The 22639-nt window shown below is 52.1% G+C and overlaps 1 protein-coding gene across 19 annotated transcripts in view; it reads right to left on the bottom strand.

The window, feature by feature from the left end:
• Positions 1-22639, bottom strand: part of PIK3C2B (phosphatidylinositol-4-phosphate 3-kinase catalytic subunit type 2 beta) — an 81570-nt gene that overhangs the window by 20512 nt on the left and 38419 nt on the right. For 17 of the 19 annotated variants that reach the window (XR_014815624.1, XR_014815627.1, XR_014815625.1 and 14 more), the window contains 15 exons: positions 20627-20773; positions 19919-19952; positions 18294-18489; positions 17160-17282; positions 12450-12617; positions 11789-11900; positions 9509-9651; positions 7589-7777; positions 6104-6197; positions 5887-5981; positions 5256-5436; positions 3750-3857; positions 2714-2806; positions 1416-1545; positions 165-301 (listed from right to left, as the gene is read on the bottom strand). Coding sequence is in view for 14 of the 19 variants with exons in the window: in XM_084976680.1 (XP_084832806.1) it covers positions 165-301; positions 1416-1545; positions 2714-2806; positions 3750-3857; positions 5256-5436; positions 5887-5981; positions 6104-6197; positions 7589-7777; positions 9509-9651; positions 11789-11900; positions 12450-12617; positions 17160-17282; positions 18294-18489; positions 19919-19952; positions 20627-20773 (1950 nt within the window). In the remaining 5 variants the exon portion in view is untranslated. Of the gene's footprint in view, positions 1-164; positions 302-1415; positions 1546-2713; positions 2807-3749; positions 3858-5255; positions 5437-5783; positions 5982-6103; positions 6198-6916; positions 7778-9508; positions 9652-11788; positions 11901-12449; positions 12618-17159; positions 17283-18293; positions 18490-19918; positions 19953-20626; positions 20774-22639 lie in introns of those variants that run through there. The other 2 variants (XR_014815626.1, XR_014815628.1) reach the window with 2 other exon arrangements.

Raw genomic sequence — 22639 nt, forward strand, 5'->3', positions numbered from 1 at the left:
AGACATTTGGCAGCACCAGTTGACCAAAAAAGAGTGTTTGTTTCCTCCCAACACAGCTGAGCTGTCTTCTCTTCTCTGTGCACGTGCAGGCCTTGTGGGAACACGGCCGTGCAGCAGGGTCGGGCACATCCCACCCCAGCTTCGCCCCCACCCTTCAATCCTACCTTCTCATACTCGTCCTCCCCAGGGTTGTGTTTCTGCAGCCAGTCGGCGAGGGGCCGGTCCTTGAAGGAGCCGGTCACCCCATGCTCCACCTGGATCTTGCGCAGGGTCTCAGAGTTGGGGATCATCTCCACCATCCCTGTGAGAGGGGACGAATCGGGGTCACTCTCCAGAGCAGAGAGAAGGGGTCTGGTAGGAGGGGACCCCAAGAGCTTTGCTGGACGCATGCCTGTAAGGTAAGCTCTGGGGCATCTGGACAAAGTCTAATAATAAGGGAAAGAAAATCAGTGCCTTGGTTTCATACACCCCACTGCGACTCTCTGGTCTCCCCAGTTCATAGCCATGGTCCTTCTGTGCTTTAACTTTTACCGCGGGATTTTCAAATACATGTAAGGATAAAGAATGGTATCATGAACTCACACAGATCCATCACCCAGTTTCAGAACTTATCAGCACTCTGTTAATCTTGTTTTATCTATTTCACTACCCCCACCCCCGAATGCTTCTCCCTCCTCTCCTCCCCCCAACCCCCGCTGGAGTATTTTTAAGTAAATCTGGTACATGTCATTTCACTCACAAGTATTTCAAGTATAACTAACAAGGACATAACCATCACGCCATTATCACATCCAAAAATTTAACAATCATTCTCTAATCTAATCTGATCTGATCTAACCCTGTCTACATGCAAATTTCCGCCAATTGTCTCCAAAAAAAAAATCTTTTCTATGGTTGATTTGTTAGACTCCAGGATACAAAGTTTATCCAGGGTGCTTGGTTGTTATGTCTCCTAGCTGACTTTATTTTATAGCAGTCTTTCTCCCCTGCTTTCTTTCTTTCTTTCTTTTTTTTTTTAGGGCCACACCCACAGCATATGGAGGTTCCCAGGCTAGGGGTCAAATCGGAGCTGTAGCCACCGGCCTACACCATAGCCACAGACACTCGGGATCCGAGCCACGTCTATGACCTACACCACAGCTCACGGCAACACCAGATCCTTAACCCATGGCACGAGGCCAGGGATTGAACCTGTGTCCTCATGGATGCTAGTCAGATTCGTTTCCAATGAGCCACGATGGGAACTCCCCTGCTTTCTTTTTTAATGCCATTCCACAGCTTCTAATAGGACCACCTTGCCCTTCTCATTTTTCCGGAAAAGCACACAGTTCACATTGGGGAAGGGCAGAAGGGCAGTGGGCAAGGATGCCCCCACACCGGCTGCCCATTCATGGCCCCACCCACCGCCGACTGACCTCTCCCACGGCCCGTGGAGAAGCAGCGGAAGATGACCATGCGCATGTCCAGCCCCTCCTGGACCCAGATCTTGCTCATGATGCGAATCATCTGTAGGGTCAGCATGTCCTGGCGGAGGTCGTCCCCACACTGCAGAGAGGAAGACGTGACCAGAACCAGCTCCTCCGCCTCCCCCAGCTCCCAGATCTCCCAAGAAGCAACCTGGCCCAAACTCCAGGGACAGGGGCCGCTCACTGGGTTCACACCAGGTCAAGCACCAGAGATGGGCCAGCTTCCACATTTTGCCCATCCCCTCAAGCCCACATCCCCATCCGAACTGAAGTCACATTCCTCTTCTTCATGCAGCCCTCCTGACCCGCAGGGCCTTTCTATTTTTCACTTTTTGGCTGCACCCACAGCATGCAGAAGTTCTCGGGCCATGGATGGAACCCATGCCACAGCAGCCACCCGAGCCACAGTTAGTGACAACGCCAGAGAACTTAAACCCCTGAGCCATCAGGGAACTCCCTGAAGCCTTTTAAAGATTTGAATGTTTACATCTTGGATTTGGAACTTACCCACAACAAATATATGTGACTAAGTTACGTGCATGCCTTTCATTTCCCCCACTCCATTATATGCTCTGGCATTCATCATTCACTCCTCAGAATTGTGCATGTAACAGTTAGAGGGACCTTATGGTTCATCCAGGTCCAACCTGCCCCTGATACGTGTATTTCTTCCTCAGCATGCCTGCCACTGAGCTTCTGCTTGAATACCCAGGGACAAGCAGGTCAGCACTTTATCCATTCCATTGCTGGCTCTATCTTCTAGAAAGCACTGCTGTATATTGAGCCGTCAGTTGCCACCGTACATACATATCCCAACACTCTGTCCCTAGCCCTCTGGGGCCACAAAAAATTAATCTATTTCCTTTTTCACCTGATCATCTTCCATACACGCAAATGGCAGCACAGACTAGCAGGTGGATCCCCTCCTCTCCTTCGCTCTTTCACCCACATCCTACCAGGCTAGAGAGAAGTATCCTTTTTTTTTTTTTCTTTTTAGGGCCATACTTGCGGCATATGGAGGTTCTCAGACTAGGGGTTGAATCAAAGCTGTAGCTGCTGGCCTACACCACAGCCACGGCAACTCGGGATCCCAGCCACATCTGCAACCCACCCCACAGCTCACGGCAAAGCTAGATCCTTAACCCACTGAGAGGAGCTAGGGGATCGAACCTGCGTCCTCATGAATGCTTGTCAGGCTCGTTAACCACTGAGCCACGACGGGAACTCCGTGAGAGAAGTATCCTTACCTTAAAGATGACCCGGATGTTCTCACCCAGCGGATCCACATTTTGGAAGGAGAGCTTGAGTGGGACTGCGTTGGAGTTGAAGTAGGAACAGTCCTGCCACAGTAGAAAGGCAATGACAAGGGGCAGAGGGGCCCGGGGCCCAGGAGGCAAACGGCCCCTCCACCTCTCACCGGCTGCTGTTCATTGTTTGCTTCCAGGTTTTTGAGGAACCCGCACTCCTTCCTTCCCTCCCTCCTGCATGAGCCTGGTTCAGTTTGTTAGGATTTCGGCTCCAGCACCTGACCTCCCAGCCCTTCAGTGCATTCCACACACAACTTCCTAACTGTGTGGCCTCAGGCAAGACACGCGTCCCATCTATAACTCAGCTGACTGCTCTGTAAAACAGGGCTCTCGAAAGTATGGACTTGATAAGACTTGTGAGGATTGGAGTTCCCGTCGTGGCTCAGTGGTTAACAAATCCAACTAGGAACCATGAGGTGGCGGGTTCGATCCCTGGCCTTGCTCAGTGGGTTAAGGATCCGGCATTGCCGTAAGCTGTGGTGTAGGTTGCAGATGTGGCTCGGATCCCTCGTTGCTGTGGCTGTGGTGTAGGCTGGCAGCTGCAGCTCCGATGGGACCCCTAGCCTGGGAACCTCCATATGCCGAGGAAGCGGCCCAAGAAATGGCAAAAAGACAAAAAAACAAACAAACAAAAAACAAAACAAAACAAGAGTTGTGAGGATGGAATCTGATAACCAAAGGAAAACACTTAAAACACTTCCAGTCACAGAGAGAGCGCTGATACATGGCAGATAACAGCATCACTAGCCTGGACTTCAACCTCACCCAGCCTCATGCATGGAGATACTTACACAGCCCCCAACCCAGTGCCTCCACCCTGCACAGCTGTCAGGGGGAAGGCCAGCCAGCTGGGGTTGGAAAGAGGCCTCACACGTGGCTTTCTTCCTCATCTCTCTCAATAACCAGGTCAGGGAGGACCTTGCTGCCACGGAGCCCTCCCCATGCCGAGAGCACCCCAAACCCACCAGACACTCACCCTGGGCACGATGCCCTTAACCAGCAGACTGGGGCTGAGCGGCAGGCGGCAGGAGCCATTGAGGGTAAAGAACTGGCTCACCTCCTCCAGGCCGGTGCGGAGGATCCCCTGGTGGTGGAGGGAAGAGAGCAGGGGTGAGGTGAGGCGAGGGGCCCATAAGCTCACTCAGAGCGAGGCCTCTCCTGGGGGCGGGAGCCCAGTAGTGGTTGGTATGGAAACAAACACTGAGAGGTCTGGACAACCTCCTGGAGACTGTGAAGGAGGAAAACCACCCCACGCACACCCCAGCCTAGACAGTGCCTGGCAGCAGCCCAAACACCTACAGAGGCTGGGTGGATACCAGAACAGCTTAAAGCAGGCCAGGGTGAACCTGGAGGGCGGCTGCGGGTCAAGGAGAGGCTGCTCGGGCTGTTGCCAAATAAGCCAATAATCCAGACTTTACAATCGACCAATTTTCTTTTTTTTTCTTTTTTTGCTTTTTTAGGGCCACACCCGCAGCATGTGGAGGTTCCCAGGCTAGGGGTCGAATTGGAGCTACAGCTGCCGGCCTACACCAGAGCCACAGCAACGCCAGATCCGAGCTGCGTCTGCAAACTACACCACAGTTCATGGCAACGCCAGATCCTTAACCCACTGAGCGAGGCCAGGGATCGAACCCGAAACCTCATGGTTCCTCATTGGATTCGTTACCGCTGAGCCACAACGGGAATTCCACAATCCACCAATTTTTAATGTTAGCAATCAGGATCACCGCTGCCTAATACAGGCCCCTTGTACAAACAGATAAAGTGTCTCCTCTGGGTGGCAGCAGCCCTAAGCCATGGCTCACAGCACAGGGAACAGAGTATGACTAGATTTCAGGCTTCACTTGTCCCCTCGGGCTGGGTGCTCTTGTGCAGTGAACAATTCACACAACTGTGTTTAGCCTTGAAGCCAAATGGTTAAATAAAAAAATGTAACACTTGGGAGTTCCCATCGTGGCTCAGTGGGTTACAAACCTGACTAGTATCCATGAGGACGCAGGTTCGATCTTTGGCCTTGCTCAGTGGGCTAATGATCAGGTGTTGCTGCAAGCTGTGGCATAGGTTGAGATGCAGCTCGGATCCCGAGGTGCTGTGGCTGTGGTGTAGGCTGGTGGCTGCAGCTCAAATGAACCCCTAGCCTGGGAACTTTCATGTGCTGCAGGTGCAGCCCTAAAAAAAAAAGTAATACTTAGCAAGGTCAACAAAACACATCCACAGGCTGTATCCAGATCCTATAGATTAGAGTGACCTCTCTCTAGTCCCTCACCAGAGATGATCAAGTGCCGTCCTGCTGGTCAGGATGCTTTAAGGGGAGTTTCTGGCCTCTCAGCAGGTTAAGGGTCCAGCATTGATCACTGGGGCTCTGGTGACAGCTGTGGCACCAGTTTGATCCCTGGCCCGGGAACTTCTGCTTGCTCAAATTAATGACTGGCTGCAGAAGCCCAGAACTGGACACTGGCAGAGGCAGCCTCACCCCACTCACCTGCCTTGCAGACGGGGCAGCCTCCCGGACCTGCTGGGCCAGCTTGGCCAGGGTATTGACAAGCCAGCACTGGCGGTTGAACTCCTCTCTTAGCCCCTTGCCACAGCAGCACAACAAGGCCGCCAGCAGATACTGGTAACGCATGCTGAACTGAGAGTCCTTGAGGCCATCTTTCAGCAACCTAAGAGGCAAAGGGACGGGGGTATCAGGATACCCAAGGGAAGATAGGCAAGCAGGGCGGGGAGCAGTCAGACCCAGCTCCAACTCCTTGGAAAACCAGCCCCGACCTTGGAAAGGAAAACAGACTCTGGCTGCCAAACATGCAGAGATGTGCATCACACCCCAGCCTGCCCACACTGTCTTTAAATGGTGCTCAAATGGTGCATCGGGTTTCCCCTTTCTGTTTCCACCGTGCATGGGGGAAGGGGCGGGGGCCAGGGATGATCCCCAGGGGGCTATACGGGGGTGGGCTGGGACCCCCTGATGAAAAGGTGCTGGCCCAAGGCCATGTGCAAATCAGTAACATACTGGACCCAGACGGCTCAGCTCTCCACCTTTGCAAGCTTTGCAGTAAAATGCTCCCGAGGGAAAGACACGTGTCTACCTCCCTCCTTTCTGCACGTAGTTTTACCAGAAGAAGTAGTGAGTCACTCTCAAGTCCGAGACAGCTCGTTTCAGGAGGAAGCGCACCAAGGGGCTGTCCAGGTAGCACTCGTACTTTAAGGCCTGAGAGGGAGACAGGGGACCAGAGGCTTTGTTGATGGCCAGTCATCTACACCATCCCTGCAGAAGGCAGTCTGTCTTGGGGGTGAGACCATCAGAACTGGAGGGAAAGCCAGTCAACCCACCTGCACGAGCTGGGGCAGGTAGTCGAGCAGCTCAGCATCGGAGAGGGAACCGATCCACTGGACAGCCATACGACGCACTTCCTGGTCTGGAAAGCTGCAGAACAAGCCCAGCCCTCAGACAATCCAGCCGGAGGGTCTGAGGCACAGGAGTGAGCAAACAGCTGCGCACCTGGGCTTCCGAGGCACCGATGGAGAAAAGGCAGTGGCTCCCAGAATCTGCCAAAGCTACCACAAGAGCTAAATCCTAAACACCCTTTCTGGATTGAAACCCTTGAGAATGGCCCTGGCCCATGGTCAGAGGCAGCCATGGGCCATGGAAGTCACTCTCATTCCCTGTATGAGTTAAAGAAAATGGGGCAAAGTCCTCAAGCCCACCCCCAAAGATCTCTTCCTTGACTCCCACTGTGCCAGAAATTCCTATCATCAAAGAGCCCTTGGGGGAATTCCCATGATGGCTCAGCAGTTACTGAACCCGACTAGCATCCATGAGGACGCAAGTTCGATCCCTGGCCTCGCTCATTGGTTAAGGATCCAGCATTGCAGTGAGCTGTGGTATAGGTCACAGATGTGGCTCAGATCCTGCGTTGCTATGGCTGCAGCATAGGCTGGAAGCTATAACTCCAATTCAACCCCTAGCCTGAGAACCTCCATATGCCGCAGGTGCGGCCCTAAAAAAGAGCCCTTGGGAAGGCCAAAGCATTATCGTGTACCATCTTTTAATGAAAAGCTTGCCAAGCAAATAACAGAGAATCACAGAATTACAATTCTGAATTGCCAGTATACCCTGGCAGGATTAGTTTAGCAGAGGTTAGCAAAACTGTTGCCCCCAAAAAGTCCTGAGGGCAAGACACATGGATCAGGTAAATTTTAATTATTAAGAGTGATAGAAAATAAGCAAAGAACATTGGGTACCATCTGGGGGGGGAGCTCTGAGACTGGGAGCCTGTGTCCCCAGAGGAAAGAGGAAAGAGAGGACTGTAAAAATAGAACTAAGTGATAAGGTTTGGGTTACACAGGCATATGCACATGTCAAACCCACTTGTGCATTCGCTTATGTGTAAATTTGACCTCAAAAGAAAAAAATGTAAATAAACATTGAACTCTATTTAACGACACACACACTAAAGTATCTAGGAAGGACTTATGCATCAATTTACCTCAAAATGTGTAAAAAAAGATGATGTAATGATGGAGGGTACCTACACAATCAAGCCAATATAACGAATGCTAATGCTTAGAATCTAGGTGGTGGAAACATGGATGTTCACTATTTAATTTTCAGTTTTGTTGGATGTTTGAAAAGTGTTCATAATATAACATGGGGGGGTGGGAACAGCATAAGAGAAAGAGAAAGGGGGAAAAGCCCTGAACATCCATGCCCGCTTGACCATTCTCCCCAGGGCTGGTTCAGGTCAGCCAGGGGCAGGGTCAGGCCCTGGCTTTGGGAAGGACACGTGGTAAGGAAAGGTGGGTGTTACAACTCACGTGGCATGCAGGAGCCCCAGGGCATCCTGGTGGTTCATGTGAGTCCACTGCTTCAGGAGAACATAGATATCCGGCAGGCAAGCCCACTCCCAGCTGGGGGCGCTAGCGAGCACCAGGGGGAGTGAGCTCACCTCTGAGTGACAATAATACCGCTTCTCCCACAGGCGCTTTTTGTCAGCATCAGTGAGCCTGGAGGTGAGAGGGATAAGGGGAGGTGAGAGAGAGAAGTCAGCCAAGAGGGTAGGGTACTTATTCTCCAAGAGAATGCTACACACTCCAACCCAGTAGTTTCCAAAATTTGCTGCATATTACAATCACTTGAGGAGCTTTGCAAACACCCTCTTGTCCAAGCTACACCCAAATTAAGAACATCTGGGGAACTTAGGCATCAGTATTTTATCTATTGATTTATTTTTATTTCTTAACCATACCCGAGCCATGCAGAAGTTCCCAGGCCGGGGGTCGAACCCGCACCACAGCAGTGACCCAAGCCACAGCAGCAGCAACACCAGGTCCTTAATCCGCTAGGCTGCTAGGGAACACCCACTTTAAAAAATTTATTTATTTGGGGGGGGTTATTTATGCTGGGTTTTTTTGTCTTTTCTAGGGCCGCACCTGCGGCATATGAAGGTTCCCAGGCTAGGGGTCCAATTGGAGCTGTAGCCACCGGCCTATGCCACAGCCACAGCAATGCAGGATCCTTAACCCACTGAGTGAGGCTAGGGATCACACCTGCAACCTCATGGTTCCTAGTCGGATTTGTTAACCACTGAATCATGGTGGGAACTCCTGGAGGGTGGGTTATTTATGTATGTATTTACCTATTTATTTATTTTTGGCAGCATTGGTATTTTTAAGTGATTGCAATGTGTGAGACAAACTTTGGGAGCCAGGGTCCAGATCTCATCTTTGATCCTGACTCAGGGACATCTCAGACCAAGGCAGAATGCAGAGGCCAAGGGCACCAAATTTGCTACCCTTCCTGAGGAGGCCCTTAGGGCACCACTCCCAAGGAGAGCCACCAGAGGGCAGTGGTCGCCACATCAGGGTCTGGGCAGCTGGGAGGCCTCCTGGGGCTTCCTGGAGCCAGCTGGAGGTTTTATAGGACCCGCAGCTAATTGGGCTTCGCCTGAGATCAGGTGTCTAATGGGAGAAGGGAGCTGAGGGGCTAATGAAGCAAGGGGTCAGCAGAGGAGTGGGGGCAGGGATATCCGCAGTCACTCAGCTATTCAGGCTGCTTTGAGTATACTCAGGACACACGGGACAGAGATGAGCCCCACTGCCCTCATTTCCTCCCAAACATCGCATGCCCAGGGCCATGCAGGGACCAGAGAGATACAAGAGAGAGCAGGCAGGGGACAAGCCCATACCCCACCAGCTCCACCAGCTTCTCCAATCCTGGTGAGAGAAGCAGCCCCACGAATAAGATCAGCTTGGATTCTGCTTACCCCTGACAGCTGCCAGCTTGCCTCGACACCTGATCCTTTTTGGAAAGTGACAGGGCCAGAGAAAGGCAAAGGCTGTGAGTGCAGAAGGGGCAGGAGGTGGGGGCAGGGTGGAAAGTACAGCATCCAGTGGTCCCAGCGGACAGCAAATCAGAGACAGCTTATCTATGGGGTGGGGAAAGCTCTGGTCCTCTTGGCAAGTCAAGTCTGGGCTGAATCCTCATTGTGGGGATGGTGGGCCTTCCCAGATCTAACATCCTGACCCTGAGCTCTCCATTTTGCCTACAGTCAGCTCATGAAAAGGGCCTGGGGGCTGCAGAGCCCTCTCTTCACTTCCTGCCTAGGTGGCCATACATCCCACTGTGACTCCCAAAGCAGGAAGACGGGAACCTGCTGGGAGGGAAGAGAGGTCTGCTAGAACCCGAGACACTTAGTGGGGCCCTGAGCCACACACGGGGGATGCCCTGGGCCTTACCAGTACAGGGACTCCTTTTGCATGATGTTTTTAAGCACGCGTTGGTCTTCCTCCCGGAGGCTGCCAAACTCATAGCGGGGGCTGAACTTGTCTCCAGCGGGGCTGGTGAACTTGATGTCGAAGGCCGAGGTGGGGAAGTCAATCTGGGAGATGGCATCAGAGACATCAGAGAGGCGAGGAGAACAGGCAGGCAGGTGTGGCTGCCACTTGCCTGGGCCCCAACTTCCCTCTCCCCTGCCAGCGTTCCCGCCTTCCTCCCTGGCTCCTTAACCCTCAGGTTCTTTGTCTGTAAAATAACCCTGTTGGACTTGGTGATCACTAAAGTCCCTTCCAGTTGTACCTTCTAGCAAAAAAATGAGAAAGGAAAAAGGAAAGAAAGAAAAATGGCCAAGTCGATAAGCAATGGGATTCTGTTGTATAGCACAGGGAACTATATCTAAGCACTTGTGATGGAACATGATGCAGTACAGTGTAAGAAAAAGAATGTATATATGGGGGAGTTCCCTTCGTGGCTCAGTGGTTAACGAATCCAACTAAGAACCATGAGGTTGCAGGTTCGATCCCGGCCTTGCTCAATGAGTTAAAGATCCGGTGTTGCCATGAGCTGTGGTGTAGGTCACAGACACAGCTCAGATCCCACATTGCTGTGGCTCTAGCATAGGCCAGCGGCTACAGCTCCAATTAGACTCCTAGCCTGGGAACCTCCATGTTGCAGGTGCGGCTTTGAAAAGACCAAAAAAAAAAAAAAAAAAAAAAAAAAAAAATCAACAAAAACAAAGAATGTATATATATGTATGACTCAGTCATGTTGCCATACAGCAGAAATTGAAAGAACATTGTAAATCAACTATAATAAAAAAAATTGTGGAGTTCCCGTCCTGGCTCAGTGGTTAATGAATCCGACTGGGAACCATGAGGTTGTGGGTTCGATCCCTGGCCTCGCTCAGTGGGTTAAGGATCTGGCGTTCCCATGAGCCGTGGTGTAGGTAGCAGACATGGCTCGGATCCCACATAGCTGTGGCTGTGGTGTAGGCTGGCAGCTGTAGCTCCAATTAGACCCCTAGCCTGGGAACCTTCATATGCCGTGGGTGCAGCCCTAAAAAAAAAAAAAAAAAAAAAAAAAAAAAAAAAAAGACAGAAAAAAAAAATTTTTTTAAAAGAGAAAAATGGCCAAGTGAAAAGGAGAGGAGGCATCTAGATGAGAGGTCTGGCCCCAGGCCAGAACTTGGAAGAGAAGTGTCATTAGGCTGAGCCACTGGGGCCTCTATGCTGAGGGCACTACTGCCTGATGGGAGGTGGGACCACATGCATGGCAAGGGCCCTGCCAACTCAAGCCTTCCAAGCTGGATCCCCTTGCTCTATGCTGCTATGTTCAGCCTCCTAAACCTCACTCAGAGCTCAGTGATTCAGTCCTCAAAGGGAGTTCCATGTTCTTTCATTTAAGAAATATTTACTGAACCCTAACATACACCAAGCACTGTTCTGAGCCCTGGGCAGAAAGCAGTAAGTAAGACAGATAAAAATACCTGCCTCTTATAATTTTATTTTTTTTAGGGCTGCACCTACAGCATATGGAAGTTCCCAGCCTAGGGTTTGAGTCAGAGCTATGGCTGCTAATCTACGCCACAGCCTCATTGATGTAGGATTCAAGCCACGTCTGCAACCTACACCACAGCTCATGTAACACCAGATCCTTAACCCACTGAGCAAGGCCTGAGATCAAACCCGCATCCTCATAGATACTAGTTGGGTTCTTAAAGCACTGAGCCAAAATGGGAACTCCTCCTGCCTCTTAGAATTTTCATTCTGTATCACTCTATATCCACATTAATATTCCATTTTCCATATGGAATATCAGCTCATGACCACAAGAAAGGGGAGCCAGAAACTATAACTATACCTTGGACCTGACCAACTCAGCCTCCTCTCCCCAGAGAACACTGAGTGGCTGTAGGGAAGGCTCCCTCACGGGCCCCAAGAGGGGACAGCTCAGATTAGTGTCATGAGGGTTCATACAAGGGACTCTGAGGAGCTGAGCCCTGGATGGCAAGGGTCTCAGACCCTGCCCGCGGACTTCTTGAAATCAGTTTACTTCCAGGAGATGGGACATAAATTCCACCCAACACCCCCACCCACTCTGGCTCTCACCAGCTGCTGAAGTCACATCACCCCACGCCCAAGTTCCACACTTTCTCCTACTGCCTCTGCCCAGCCCTCAAGGCGGAAACTTGGAGGGGACTCTGGAGTGGTCCTGATAAGTGGGAGAGGCGGGGACCTCACCTGCAGGATGACACTGTCTGGCTGGTGGAAATTAGGTGCACTCCATCGGCCACTGGGGTTTTCCTGCGTTGCTGGCCATAAGCCCAGGAGCTTCCGGCCACAGGTGAGGACTCTAAGGAGGATGGAAGTTGGGATGAGCCAACAAACCCAGCAACTATCCTGCTCCCCCCATCCAAAATTCTGCCCTTTCTGCTTGAAGCCACTGCCCAATTCCCCTCTCTTTCTCCCCACCCTGCACTATGGACCTTTCCTGCTGCCACATCCTATAAAAGCCCACCCCTTCCAGGAAGCCTTTCTTGCTAAGCTAGGGCTGCAGGGTCTGGCGGCAGAGATGCCTTTTATGATGTAGAGAGCTGGGCTGGATGACCTCTAAGGTCCTTCCAAGGACAAGACCAGATGACATGACCCGAGTATTGCATTTCCACGCCCCTTTCCACCAATCCTGCGCCACCAGTCCTGTCCAGTAGCTCTTGGTTACATCAGTTGTCCTGGCCACCAGTCCTGTGCCTTGGTCCCCTCCACCAGGGCTGGGAGCCTCGGCTGGTAAGCCCTCCTGGGCTAACCCTTGAGAGCGGCACCAGCCAGTCCAGCAGCAGCCAGGCCCCCTCTCTCCATCCCCTCCTCCCTCTCAAGGCCAAAGTGCTGCCCTGGGCTCACATACTGCCTGAAGTTGAAGAGCGGGGCAGTGACCCAGCCCAGGACTTCGGGCACCCGCCGCTGCTTATTGGCCTCTGAGGAGCTCCCGGGCGGGGGGATGGGCAGAGCATAGAGAGTGGCAGACAGCAGGGTCTCCCGAGGCAGCCGGTTCACCTGCACGGGGAAGCAGATCCTAGGGAGGACAGGAAACCACATCAGGAAGTGCCACCTCTGTGGCTTCCAGGGGCAGGTGACCCAGGAAGTCAAGCTGAAGCTAAGAACTCCCGAGGTGCTCCCTGGCGGGGGGCCTTCCTGCAGGACCAGGACAGATCCCAAACTGCGGGCAAACCCTCCACAGGATGCCCCCACGAACATGGTCCAGTGTCTTTGCAGGGTGGGTCTCAGCACAGCAAAGCAAACACCCTGAGGTTTTTTTTTTGTTTTTTTTTTTTTTGGGTCTTTTTGCCTTTTTTAGGGCAGCTCCCACGGCAAATGGAGGTTCCCAGGCTAGGGGTCGAATGGAAGCTGTAGCTGACAGCCTACACCAGAGCCACAGCAACGCAGGATCTGAGCGGGATCCGAGCCACATCTGCAACCTACACCACAGCTCATGGCCACACCAGATCCTTAACCCACTGAGCAAGGCCAGGGATCAAACCCGCAACCTCATGGTTCCTCGTCGGATTTGTTAACCACTGAGCCACAACAGGAACTCCCATCCCGAGATTTTTGAGGCCACCCCCAGTGACCAGAGAGAACTCAGTCAGAGCCACCTCAGAGCTGAGGTGACTACAGGTCCCCTACTGTCAGACAGACTCCTTCCCTCGTTTTCGGATTTCTGCAGAGGGTCACCAAGAAGCAGTTGCTTTTGACAATCCTTTTCCGTGAAACAACCCGGATCCCTCCCCACCCTTCTGCTGTTCAGAACAGTCAGGAAGCAGCAGCAGGAGCTCTGCCTGTGGCTCCCCTCCCCCACACCCTCCCACCTGTCTGTCCTCACCACGCATTCCCTTCTAGGGAACCCCGCATTCCCTTCTAGGGAATCCCACACTCAGGGCACAAGATGGTTTGTTCTCAGCCCCAAACATTTTCAAAGCCAAAGGGATAAAGAGAAGGGACTCCTCCACGTCCCCAGCTGGTGAGAGAGCAAACTGGCAGGGCCCAAAGAACCGAGCGGCAGAGGCCCTCACCAGTACCAGGCCCAGATGGCTGCTCCCAGGCTCCCAGGCCTGAATCACACCCGGGCCACTCCCTCTGAGTTCACAATAAGGAACTGGGGTGGGGTGAGGTGGAGAGGGGAGCAGAGCTGTGGGAAGAGGGAGGACACACATTACCTTTCGGGGAAGCTGTGCCTGGGCCAAAGTCCATACTGTCACACCCTCTGGCCAGCCCAGGGCCCGGCAGCTTCTAGGCCAGAGGCCAGAGAGGCCGGGTGGCCATGGCCAAGGTTAGCAGTCTCATGGTCAAGCAGCCTTCCCCCACCGCTGCCCCTCACTCCCCTAGGGAACCTCCACCTGAGTGGGACGCTCCCTCCCTCCCGCCAGAGACTGGCAGAGCCCTGCTCTGTCCCAGCTGCCCCTTCGCTGGGGGCCCTCAGCTATAATTAGGACCCCTCAGCAGCCAGCCGACATGCCAGGCCAGGGCTTGGCCAGGGTGGCAGAGCGAAGCTGAGGGGCCTATTTTGAGAGTTAGCTGATCCGCACAGCGCTGCAGTGGGGAGAGAATCAGCTGACCCTGGAGCAAAGAGGAGAGGGAGCTGGTCCTGGTCCCTTTCTTTTCACTCAAGAAGAGGCTTGCAGCTCCATATCCAGAGGAAAATGAGAGCAAGGAAACTTTCTCTTTTTTTTTTGTCTTTTTGCCTTTCCTAGGGCCGCTCCTGCGGCATATGGAGGTTCCCAGGCTAGGGGTTGAATCGGAGCTGTAGCCGCTGGCCTATGCCAGAGCCATAGCAACGAGGGATCAGAGCCACATCTGCGACCTACACCACAGCTCACGGCAATGCTGGATCCTTAACCCACTGAGCAAGGCCAAGGATCGAACCTGAAACCTCATGGTTCCTAGTCGGATTCATTAAACACTGTGCCACGACGGGAACTCCAGAGAGGGAAGAAACTTTCTAACTGAAAACGTAACACCTAGAAGCAGCCAGGGGCCCCTTCTCCTCAGCCCTCAAGTATATCTAAAACCTCCCGCTTGCACCTTCACCTGGGGTCAGTCAGGATAGCCAGTAGGTGAGCTGTGGCCCTGAACCTCCTCCCTGCCCAAGAAAGTCCCCTCCTCCCTCCTCTAGCCCCTTCCTCAACAGCACATCACAGAAGCCCCCTCCTCCAGGCAGGCTTCCTGGGATGCACCAGTCCCAGTCCTGGTTCTGCCTCTCACAACCTTGGAGAATTACTCACACCTCTGTGCCTCAGTTTCCTCAAGGAGAGGAACAGAGCTTCACTTGTGTGCTGTGTGTATCTACCGTGTGCTTTCTGCTACGTGACAGTGTGGTTACCACCTTAGCACCAGGCTATACACATAGTACTTTCCTGCATAAATATTGCCACACGTCAGTCACTGTGTCAGTCACTTGGAAGAGAGAAACCAGAACTGAGAGGGCTCCCCCAGCTAAGAAAATGATAAAGATGAAAGCATTTCTCTTGTCCTAGGTATCGTACCAAGTACTTGCAACCTCCCAGCGGCACCCAAACAACCTTGTAGGGAGGCCCTATTACCAAGCCCATTTTGGGTTGAATGAGCTGCCCAAGGTTGCGCCTACAGGGAGGAGAGGATGACTGCGCCCAAAGCCTGTGCTTTGAACCCTACACTGCAGCGCCTTCTCCAGCATGCCTCAGTCTGGATCACGAAGGTGCTAAGAGGTGTCCCATGGGGCATCTGGATGGACAGCACTGAGATGACACCCTTTGCAAGGCTCCAGGTAAGGGACCAGCCCTATGGGGTTAGAAGCAGGGATGCAGAGAGAGAGCCCAGTGAGACCCACAGTGCAGGCAGCCTGCGGGAGGACACACCGGGCTGCTTCCAAACCTCTGATACTCCATGGGAAAGGGGCTAAGACTCACTGTGGGGTCTGCCTGGGCCAGAGCACTGTAAAGCACCCCTCCCTTGGCACTAGTAGTAATTGAAGCCCAAGGGGATGGTGAAACTCAGGAGCCACCCTCTGCCATGGAGGTGTCTCTCCTGACCCGGCGGGGTTTTTTTTGTGGTTATTGTTTTGTTTTGTTTGTTTGTACCAGTGTACCCACAGCATATGGAAGTTCTGAGAGGTCAAATCGAAGCCACAGCTGCTGGCCTACACCACAGCCACATCTGGGACCTACATCACAGTTTGTGGCAACGTCAGCTCCTTAACCCACTGAGCGAGGCCAGGGATCAAACCTGCATCCTCATGGATACTAGTGGGTTCTTAACCTGCTGAGCCAAAACAGGACTTTTGTTTACACCTTTATTGCTCTAGGAATCACAAAAGTGTGAAGGCAGGAGAAAAAGTGTGCCTTTCCCCACTATGCACCTGTAAAATGGCCCACCCCTCCCTGGATTTTCACAGACTCTCCGTCCACCTGTTGCAGCATCCTTGGCTTTTTAACCTGCGCTCCAAATATTAACGTTGCAGTTCCGCTCTCTACAGAAAGACTCAGGGATAAGTCAGTCTGGCAAAGTGAAGTGTCAGGGAGCCAACAAGGTGCTTTCTGACTGTCTGGATGGAGAACAGCACAGAAAAGGCACGGGTTACACGAACTCCTGCCATGTCACCACCAAGGCACTCTCACCTCCATCTCCTTCCTGCTTTGCTTAGCTAATGCCTACCTTCCCATCAGCAGATTGCTGTTAGTAAACGGTGGTTAATATGACCCTGTACTTGAGGTTTCATATTTCTATGTATAACCTGTCCATCTCATTTCAGTACCACAACTGCCTCTGAGTTAAACAAATGTCCCCACTTCAGAGTTTGAGAAACTAAGGCCTGAAGAGACCACAGAGAATCTAGGACTAGAGACAGAGCTAGAAAAAGCCATATTCCCATGACTCCAAACCCATTATTCTTCCCTCTGGGCAGCCTTCCCTTATCTATAATGGAGAAAACACAGTCCCCTCTCCATCTTCTATGGGAACTTCAGGAAGAAGGGAAAATACAAGCCTCTCAGACCAGTTAAACCATTTAAGAGAGACATGACCAAAACAATCAATTATTATTAAAACAACATTCATATGGCCCTTCATGGTTTACAAAAAGCCTTTATGGATACTTCTTCTTCTTTTTTTTTTTTTGCCTTTTCTAGGGCCACTCTCAAGGCATATGGAGACTCCCAGGCTAGGGGTCTAATCGGAGCTGTAGCCGCAGGCCTACGCCAGAGCCACAGCAACACGGGGATCCAAGCCTCGTCTGCAACCTACACCACAGCTCACAGCAACACCAGATCCTTAACCCACTGAGCAAGGCCAGGGATCAAACCCAAAACCTCATGGTTCCTAGTCAGATTTGTTAACCACTGCGCCACGACAGGAACTCCTATGGATACTTCTTGTTGGAGATGCATAAGGAATTGAGAGGTAAAAATTATACTCATCCCCATTTAAGAGTTAAGGAAGTGGAGACAGGTGGCTGAATGGCTTGTTGGGTTAGGGCTGGTGACAGAGCCTGGTTTAATCCAGGTGTGGGCTCCTAGTTGGAATCTGGGCATTCCGAAGGTTGCGAGGGTCTGCAGTGGGCACTGGAGCCCAGGGGAGGGCTTACTGCTGGTCCCAGATGATGAGGTGGAAGAGGTACTTGGAGAAGTGAGCCCTTCGGGTCTGCAGGGGGCGGCACAGCTCCTTGCCGCCATGGCTGAGGGAGCAGGAGAGGTAGAAATCTTCATAGCTGCAAGAGAAAAGGCGTGGGTCAGGACACTCAGCTCCCAAACCCCACCTCAGTCACCCAAACTACATCAAACTTCATTTCCTCTGGTAAAACTCCTCTTGATGGGTGAGACTGGAGGATGGGGTCAAAGGACTAGACGGCTAAACTGGATTTGCGTGCTCTGGGAAAAACAACTGAATCTGGATCCCTTCGCCCAGTTTAGGGGTCTGTGCTGAGCCCTTGGTTTTTCTCGCTTCTTCATTGGGAATCAGCCACGCAGCCTCCACTCCTCATCCAGCTCCAGCCCATGGAGTGGCTCGGTGTGTGTGTCTGCCTGCAGGCGCATGCGCAGGTGAGAAGGGTGGGAGATGGAAAACAACATATGTCGACATGAATGCCAACACATGGGGGTCCCTGTGGCTGGTGACAGGTGCCTGACAGAAGAGGTCAGAGAAGGCCCTGGTTTCCCAGGCTGCCTCCTTTGTTCTCCGCCAATCGCCCAGAGGAATACATTAAGTGAGGAACAAAGAGAAGGAAGGGGGGGGGGGAGTGTGGAGCCAAAGGCCTACTCCCCCAGGCCTGGGATGCTGGGGGACCCTGAGAGGAGCTGAGGATTACCAAGTGAACGTCCTCCTCCACCCACCCTTGCAGGCCGAGGGAACTCGAGACAAAGGGTCATCTCCCAGCTCCCCACCCCCTCCCATTGTGCGTCTGCAGGGAAGTGCAGTCATTGGCCCTGGGGCATGCACTCAAATCTGGGAAGTGGCCATCTGTCGCAGCAGCATCTCCATCAGCTGGCCTTGGATGGGAGGGGGCAGGGATGCCTACGCAGCCAGCAAGACCTGACCACTGCAGCCTCTTCTCACTCCTCTGGGATAGCCCAGCCCAGGTCTGTCTCCCTCTCAACCATAGTGCACCACGATGCCACAGAGCCTAAACTGAAGACAGTGGGGTCCCATGCAGACAGAAGAAGCCATTTGAAGACAAACTCAGTTCGCTCCCTCTAGGGCTCCCATTCAGCCCAGGGCTCACCTGGTAGCCCAGATGATGGGGATGCGGTGGGTGGCATAGACGGTAAAGGCCAGGGGCCCAGAGAAATGGCAGGCCTCCTGGACCAGGTCATGCTTGCGGCTCCCGTGCACTGCTGTCTGGAAGTCTGCATTGAATGTGTTGCAGTACAGCTCCACCAGGTCCAAGATGGCTGCTGTCAGGGCTTCCACAACCTTCTCTGTGAAAGGAAGTGGACAGAAGGAGAAGTCGTGAGGCTTCAATGAGCCCCATCCTGTTGCCATGGCACTGCCTAGGATGGATACCCTAGGGCAGTAGTCCCCAAATGCCATTTGCCCATCTGGGATGAGATGAGGAAAAAGCAGAAGCTTCTCACAAAATGATAGATAGCCAATATTAAACACTGTCCTTCTCTTTATATATTGCTACTTATTTAGTCTGAATGTCCCTTCCTTTGGGAGCTAGTGGGAATAATAATTATCAGCTACTTTAAAACATTACTGCTGGAGTTCCTCAGTGGCTTAGCGGAAAGGAATCTGACTAGCACCTATGAGGACGCAGGTTCAATCCCTGGCCTCACTCAGTGGGTTATGGTTCTGGCATTGCCATGAGCTATGGTGTAGGCTGCTGATGCGGCTAGGATCTGGCATTGCTGTGACTGTGGTGTAGGCTAGCAGCTGCAGCTCCAATTCGACCCCTAGCCTGGGAACCTCCATATGACACAGGTGCAACCCTAAAAAAAAAAAAAAAAAAAAAAAAAAAAAGACAAAAAAATAAGAATAAAATGTTACTGCTTAGCAAAACAAAAGCTGACAAGTCTACTATGCTGGTCCCCCAAATAATACTTTTTGGTCTATGAAATCCAAAAGACTGGAAATCACTGACCAAAATTCCCAGAGATATGATCTTTATAGGTCTAACATTTTGCTTCAAAGAATTAACAGGGAATCCTAGCAAAAATTTCTTTCTTTTTTTTTTTTTTTTTTTTCTTTGTCTTTTGTCTTTTTTAGGGCCATACCCACAGCACATGGAAGTTTCCAGGCTAGGGGTCTAATCGGAGCAGTAGATGCCGGCCACAGCCACAGCCACGCCAGATCCGACCTGCATCTCTGACCTGCATCTGTGACCTACACCACAGCTCACGGCAACACCGGATCCTTAACCCACTGAGCCAGGCCAGGGATAGAACCTACAACCTCATGGTTCCTAGTCGGATTCGTATCTGCTGCACCACAACGGGAACTCCATTTTTTTTTTTTTTGAAACCTTTCTTTATCATCCTCTCCCCAAGTTGCTAAGTTGGAAACACAGGGGTTATGTGTGAATAGTCACAACCTACCCAAGTGAGAGTTTTCCCATCTGGCACCCAGGACTGACTCTGCCTCACCACGCCCACCCTCATGCTTACACCACCTCATCACCGTCTCCCAGGGACACCACAGGAATAACGAGTACAAATAATGAGAAAACATTTTGTGGAAAGAAATGTGCTCTCCAGCTGTATCCACGCCTCATATAGGAAAACACACACACACACTTACAGAGGCAGACCTGGAACCATAAATCAGGGGACCAGGGAGAAAAAGGAATCTGGGCAGAGACTACAGTTTTCAGCTGCCCCTCCTGGATGAAGACAGCAGCACCCTTACCTCGGTTTTCCCTCACAGCCAAGACGGTGGGATCCTATTGGGGAAAAAGAAGAGGGACGGAGCTTCAGGGCCATGCCTTTTCCATCACAGCTGGAAGGAGGGCTTTTCACAGCTGCGCTCATCTGCACCAAACTGGACAGAAATTTGAGGAGCAGAGGTTCCCCAGGGAGGATAGAGTAATACTTTGCACCAGATTCGTGTGATAGACAGTGAGTCAGCTCAGGGATAAAATTATTTGTGTCCACCCAAATGAGATGCTCTGGCTCTTAGGCCACTTCATTACAGATCACAGCGCCCAGAGGGATAGCTGGCCCTGCCTGCCCAGCACACAGCCCCCACCATGGTGCCCTTGGTCCCTGGCCTGGGAGAGATTTTGGTCTCACACCTTGATGGAGATGCAACCTGCCAGGCAGCACCTCAGTGATTAGAACTAAAGCTTTTGCTGGCCTGGGCTCCTGGCAGTCAGTCAGTCCCCTGGGATGGGACGTGGGGAAGGGAAGGCAGAGGGAAGGCAGACCCTAGCCCACCCTCATCCTCAGGAAGAGGTGACCCACCAGCATCCATTCCCCAAGAATTCTTGTGGCTAAATGTTCAAACAAAAAAGAAGGAGGTGGAGAGCAGTGCCTCTGAGTAAGTGGATACCTAGTCACCCAGTTTCCGGGAAGAGTCCTCTCCTCCTTCCCCAAGCCGGTGCCTGGGCCCCGTTACCTTCTGAATTTTAGGCTGCATTCGGGAAGGGCAGGGGGGCAGCTGGTTGAGAGCGTTGGTGATCTCAGGGGTTTCCACAGCGGCAAGGGCATTGCAGATGGCCTTGACGGACTGGACCACCCTGTCGGCCTTCAGTGGGAAGTCCCCCTGTGGGAGGCAGCACCGTGAGGCTGGCAGGCTAGTGCTCTCAGCCTCCAGCACCCGCAGTGTTGAAGGAAGGGGTTGGGAGAATCAGGGGCTCACAACCCTCAGGAGTAACCAGTGGAATCCATTTTTTTCTTTCTTCCTTCCTTTCCTCCTTCCTTCCTTCCTTTCTTTCTCTCTTTCTCTCTTTATTTTTTGGTCTTTTTGCCATTTCTTGAGCTGCTCCTATGGCATACGGAGGTTCCCAGGCTAGGGGTGGGATCAGAGCTGTGGCTGCTGGCCTACGCCAGAGCCACAGCAACTTGGGATCCGAGCCACCTCTGCAACCTACACCACAGCTCACGGCAATGCCAGATCCTTAACCCATTGAGCAAGGCCAGGGATCAAACCCGCAACCTCATGGTTCCTAGTCGGATTCGTTAACCACTGAGCCACGACGGAAACTCCTTTTTTTTCTTTTTAAATGATTTTCCTTTTTGCCATGATAGCTGGTTTACAGTGTTCTGTCAATTCTCTACAATACAGCAAAGCATGCTTTATTTTCAAACATCTGGCATGAGGGAGCCACCTCTCCTACTGAATGAAAGGAGCCATACCCATGGTCCCACATCCTCCCCGAGTGTCCTCTACTTCTGGCCTCTCTCTGTCTGCTACAGTCTACTTATACTAAACAAATGCATGCAAGGTCTCCCCCAGAGACAGGCAGTTCTAATAAAATCGAGCCGTAGGGAAGAGCAAGACCAAAGAGACCACACTGAGGCCCCACTTGCCTACCCAGCCTTCTTTCTTTCTTCTTCTTCTTCTTTTTTTTTTTTTTTGTTGTTGTTGTTGTCTTTTTAGGGCCGCACTGCAGCATATGGAGGTTCCCAGGCTAGGGGTTGAATCACAGCTACATTTACAGTCACAGCAACGGGGGATCTGACCTGCGTCTGCGACCTACACCACAGCTCACAGCAATGCCGGATCCTTAACCCGCTAATCAAAAGCCAGGGATCGAAGCCACAACTTCATGGATCCTAGTCGGGTTCGTTAACCACTGAGTCACCACAGGAACTCCCACATAGCCTTCTTTCCCCTATTACCATCTTGAATGTCCAGACAGGTCTCATATCAGTGCCATGGCCAAGGCCACACCTCTGCACTTTGGCTCCTGCAATTTTCTCATTTGAAGTCTCCTCACCTGTCCTGCCCTGATTACCTCCATAAATGCAAATCACAGAGCAGCTGAACTCCAACCTCCAACGTCCCAAAGCCTTCTTGGGCCAGGCCCCCTCTCTATCACTCTCGAAGCGCCCCTGATTAACTCTCCACAAATCTCTTCTGTCTTTTTTTTTTTTTTTTTTTTTTTTTTTGTCTTTTTGCCTTTTCTTGAGCCACTCCCACAGCACATGGAGGAGGTTCCCAGGCTAGGGGTTGAATCGGAGCTGTTGCTACTGGCCTACGCCACAGCCACAGCAACACAGGATCAAAGCTGCGTCTGCAACCTACACCACAGCTCACGGCTATGCCGGATCCTTAACCCGCTGAGCAAGGCCAGGGATCCAACCCACAACCTCATGGTTCCTAGTCGGATTCGTTAACCACTGCACCACGACGGGAACTCCAAACCTCTTCTGTGTTCTAACAGCTTTATGTTACTATTCTATTTCCTGGCAGGAAACCAAGCTCCCTGAAGGCTAAAACAGTTCTTCTTATGCTTCCCTACCTACTGCAGCCCCTGACGAAGAGCCAGACTAGTACAAAAAAGGTGCTGAAAAAACTCCTCTCTCAGAGTTCTCCTGTGGTTAAGGATCCAGGGCTGTCATTGCGGTGGCTCAGGTCGCTGCTGTGGTGTGGATTTGAACCCTGGCCCTGGAACTTCCATATGCC

This window comes from Sus scrofa, chromosome 9 (genome assembly GCF_054392235.1).
Source record: "Sus scrofa isolate SSC_HxYL_T2T_F1_AM1 chromosome 9, Sscrofa_HxYL_maternal_Yorkshire_Landrace_v2.0, whole genome shotgun sequence".
Classification (NCBI taxonomy): Eukaryota; Metazoa; Chordata; class Mammalia; order Artiodactyla; family Suidae; genus Sus; species Sus scrofa.